Below are 4,613 nucleotides of genomic sequence, written 5' to 3'. Positions count from 1 at the left end.
ACATCGCTACCCTGACAATTTATACACTGTACAATAGGCGATTTTGCGCTTTAGAGTGTCACTACCGCAAATAATAGAGCTCTATTGGAGAACTATAAAAAAAATGTAGTGAAACCTTTTAATCAAGGGCTTCAAATTTTACTTCATTACGATGAAGTTAGTGAAGATTTAGCACATCATCATATATTCATTTTTTTCAATAAAAATATAAATGATTTTCTTTAGTTCAATTTTGATTATTTACTTTAGCTAAATATTTATATAGTTCTTATCTTTTCTTGAATTATTTTTAACTTTTAGAAAATTAAACATACTGAGTAAAAGATTTTTAATTAAAAGTATTATTAGTAAAAAAAACTAAATCAAAATTAAGCGTTGAAAAATAAGAAAAATTGTAAACAAAAAATAAGTCAAGTACAATTATACACGGTAAAAATTATAAATAGATGGATTTGTTTTATTAATAAACTCTATTCAATAATTAAATAATAAAAGAGAAGACTCGTTGATCAAAACATTTGAGAAATTTTTTGGTTCATAAGTTAATGTATGAAAATCATCGAGTAGAATTAAAAAGATCCAAAAAATTGACAATTATTATTATATACTTGCTAAATCTTGGGTATAATCAACTCACGATAAAAAAAAAAGATCAAACATTATAAAGACAAACAGTAACATAGAAAATAAGAAAGCTTTCCATTTACACTCTCGAAATTTATTTATTATTATTTTTATAACTAGATTTGTTTGATATATAGATATTTTAACTTAAATCTTCATATAATCGGTCTAAATCACTCTTTTTAAAATTATAGGTCTTTTAGCTACATAGCCATTTGACTTATAGTGTTTTGTATAATAATCAACATTTTGTTAATTTTCTGTAAATAGCTAATTCAATTTATTTATGGCACTAAAAAAAGACAAAAAAAAAAACAGGAATGTTTTTAGGTATTTTTATCTTTTTGAGTGTCATAAATAAGTTCAGGTGATTATTTACAAAAAAATTTTACAAAAAATTGGTTATTTAGCAATTCTTATACTTTCGGCGGCTTATTTGGCTAATTTTTTGTAAAATTATTTAAAATATTTGTTATTTTAAAGAATGTTAGCTCTTAAAAAACGTTATTTTCCCCTATTCAAAAAAAAAAAAAAAAAAAAGAAACCCGTTATTTTCCCATTATTTTTTGCCGGTTATTGTGAATTGATTTAAAAAAAAATTGTACCAATTAATTTCTTAAAATAGGGTTCGTGTTCCCAATCGATGCCCTGGCTGGAGAGAGCTTACATGGGCGTCGTTTTTGTCAATTCATACAGAGCGGTAAGAAAACATTCACTTTTTCTTTCTCGAATCATAGTTCGCCTACTACGTTTCGATAGGGTTGAAGAAACTGCGCTTGATTTGTTGTTTCGAAGTTAAATGGATTGTTTTCCAATCGACTATGAAAGGGCTTTGTCTCTCTGTTGAAATGTTGATTCAATGACTGTGATTACAATATTTCGACTCGCTGAATTTGAATATTCCGAATGGATTTTATTTTTTTCGGAGACGCCATAGCTGTTCTGTATCTGTGAAAGCTTCGAGGTCAATCATTCGAATGTCTGATATTTCATACTCGTCGTTTTTCGCTTGTGCTCGCTCACAACCTGTTCGACGACATTTCTCTTCGTGTGCTCTTTGTTTCCCTCTACTTTTTTCGCTATGTGTTTGCCTGAGATTCTTATTAGCTCTCTATATAATTGGTTCAGGTCTAACTAAAAAGTCTTTTGAGGTTCGGCGATCATGTTCACTTCCAGATTATCAAGACTTGGACTTTTGATGGTCAGAAATTTATCTAGAGGTAAGCACTTCGTCTCTGTCCCGAAGGAGACAAAGATTACAATGTTATGTTACGATGCTTTGATCAGATTCAGGCAGACAGTGGTGTAAGGCTTTATTCTTTAGTTTTGTTTTTCCACTATGTTTCTAATTTAAAAAAAAAAAATCTAGAGGGATGAATATATATTTCGGTTTGGAAATACAGTCTGAAATTTTGTTAATTTGTTTGTGTTAAATTTCAGTAAATGGTAGAGTTATAACTAGGGATGGATATACACAGAGGTCTTACACTCATTACTTGCAAACGCAGGTCAGTTTTCTCGTTTTTTCGTTTTTCGTTTTGTAATCTTAGTTCCTTTTTTTTTTTTTTTAAATATCATTGAATGGAGTAATGAGTGGTGTATGTTATGTTCAGACTTTATTTGCGATAGCCTTAACGAATTTTCTGAAAGCTATCGAAGAATAGAAACGATTTATTACTGGTCTTTGTTTGTGATCTTCCATTAGTTCAGAATAGCTTTCAAATGTTGGAAAGGAGTTTGAGACTAAAAGAAACTGCTGTGCTGAATTGATACATCAGTCCCAATATTTAATAAGCTTTTTGCTCATGTTTGGGGAGAGTTTACCTTGATGTTTCTTAGATATCTTCCTGTGAATTTATTGAAGAGCAGTCAAGAACTGAGGTGTCAAACGGAGAACTCTTTCGGAACTACTGTCATTTTTCTTCGGCAGCGTCAACAAATTCTTCAAGGGAAGGGGATGAACCAGTGAAAACGTAAGCTTTTTTTGTTTGGACTTCTGAATTACCAACGGTTCTGCAATGCTATGAAACCATGGTGTTTTTTGTGATTTTCCACATTCGATTCATGCCTGTAAAAGATAAGGACTTAGAGTCTATGCTAGAAAGTATTCATGTGTTGCTGTTAATTATGTCTCGTTGCCTTAACTGAGTCATTGCTTATTGATTAAGGAATATGAACTGAGATGTTCTTGCTAGGTGATACACTTAATTGTTGTCAGACTTATAAATCATATGCCATGTTTTCTTGAATTTTTATTCTCCTCTCTATCTCCCATCAGAATATCCGTGACATTTGTTGACAAGGACGGGGATGAGCATCAGCTTAACGTTCCAATTGGTATGTCAATGCTAGAGGCTGCCCATGAAAATGACATTGAACTTGAAGGCAAGGCAGTCCGTTGTTTCTCTAACCTTTTTTGTATGAATCACCTAAAAGTTACGCACATAGTGTTTTACTTTTACTCTACGGGCATGTATCTTGATATTATTATTACATTAAGTGATTGTCAATGATATAATTTTGTGTGGAAATTTCAAACAAGGGAGTAAGAAATCCAAATAAGAACAAGTAGATGCTAAGAAAAAATAAACATTCGAACCACAACTCCGAAACCCTAATTTCGAATTTTGGAGTTTTTACTACCATGTAATCAGAGAAGTGTTTGGACGAATTTTCTAAATTTTATATTACTTAGTAAAGATAGATATATATGATTAGAGGGCTAATAATAGTAAACACATCTGAAAACCCAAAGTAATAGATGCTAATATATTTTTTCAGTCTTTAACAGTTACAAAGTCTGAATTAGTATCCTTCATGTGTTGTTTTGCAGGAGCATGTGAAGGTTCGCTTGCTTGTTCAACGTGTCATGTAATTGTAATGGTATGTTACGTTATTTCCAGAAAAAGCTATATTAAAACTTTCAATTCTTTTGGGAGTGGACTATATGGATCTAATATATTCAGCATGTTAATGTAGGATATGGATTACTATAATAAACTAGAAGACCCAACCGACGAGGAAAATGATATGTTGGATCTCGCGTTTGGGCTCACAGAAACGTATTTGTACCGAAACAAGATCTTGTGGTATGAGAAACTGTATTTGCCTTGTCTTCCTTTGACATCACATTGTATTTACAGGTCTCGTTTGGGTTGTCAAGTGATAGCTTCCCCGGAGCTAGATGGCGTTCGTCTAGCTATCCCTGCTGCTACTAGAAACTTTGCCGTTGATGGGTATGTTCCAAAACCACATTAGATTTCCAAAGAGAGAAGGTTCTATAAACATTTAATGTAAGCATCCCATTTTTGTAGAGCTGTTATAATGCTTTTGTGGGCAAGTTTTATTTTTTTTTATTTTTAATCTTATATGTTTTTCTTTGTTGAGATTTTAATTTATTATTTACTGTTTCAATTTCACCCTCTGAAACTAGTTACAAATTGTTTCGTTGATCTTAAATTAAAGGCGAATCATGATACGGACCTCTGTAATTCGTTGATAGAGAAATAAGAATACAAGATATTAAAAAACCTTCTAGATAATTGTTATCTTCGGAAGGGAATCGCCCTAGTTTATACTCCATATTTGCTTATCTTCTCACTCTACTTTTCTCTTCTCTTCTTCAGTGGATTCAACTAAATATTAATTTCTGTTTACAATAGTGTGCCCCTAGGTTCCTGACAAATTACTTTATTTCGTAATTTGGGATATATATATATATATATATATATATATATATATATATATATATATATATATATATATATTCTTGCTCTTCCAACTCCAAGGTACACAAGATCTGTATTCCCGTTCAAATTATATAGAACTCTTAAAGGCCTTATATTTTTAATAATGCTTCAACATGTGACTTGAGTCTTATATTAATATAGCACTGAGCTTCTTTATTTCATAAATGTTGCAAGTAAACTATATATAGCCTTTCTTCTTTTGAAAAATGGGTCTATATATTGCAAGCTGAATTGCGTAAC

At 31.1% G+C, this 4,613-nt stretch overlaps 1 protein-coding gene across 3 annotated transcripts; it reads left to right on the top strand.

The window, feature by feature from the left end:
• Positions 1-1,192: 1,192 nt before the first annotated feature.
• On the top strand, positions 1,193-4,199 carry LOC149401077 (uncharacterized). 3 transcript variants are annotated; one of them, XM_089613463.1, is made up of 8 exons: positions 1,193-1,324; positions 1,753-1,844; positions 2,065-2,132; positions 2,494-2,597; positions 2,903-3,009; positions 3,458-3,507; positions 3,604-3,686; positions 3,768-4,199. In XM_089613463.1, the coding sequence occupies exons 2-8, from the start codon at positions 1,787-1,789 to the stop codon at positions 3,880-3,882; spliced, it is 585 nt and encodes a 194-aa protein (XP_089469589.1). In that variant the 5' UTR covers positions 1,193-1,324; positions 1,753-1,786; the 3' UTR covers positions 3,883-4,199. The 3 variants fall into 3 exon arrangements, with proteins under 3 accessions (XP_089469589.1, XP_089469588.1, XP_089469591.1); XM_089613462.1 differs by having other exon boundaries at positions 2,464-2,597; XM_089613465.1 differs by having other exon boundaries at positions 2,464-2,597; positions 3,604-3,713; positions 3,788-4,199.
• The last annotated feature ends 414 nt before the right edge of the window (positions 4,200-4,613 follow it).

Source organism: Urtica dioica, chromosome 4, assembly GCF_054948205.1.
Source record: "Urtica dioica subsp. dioica isolate 48M chromosome 4, U.dioica_male_clone48M_v1_H2, whole genome shotgun sequence".
In the NCBI taxonomy this organism is placed as follows: domain Eukaryota; kingdom Viridiplantae; phylum Streptophyta; class Magnoliopsida; order Rosales; family Urticaceae; genus Urtica; species Urtica dioica.
The sequence above is the reverse complement of the archived record's forward strand: the minus strand, read 5'-3'. Positions and strand labels throughout refer to the sequence as shown.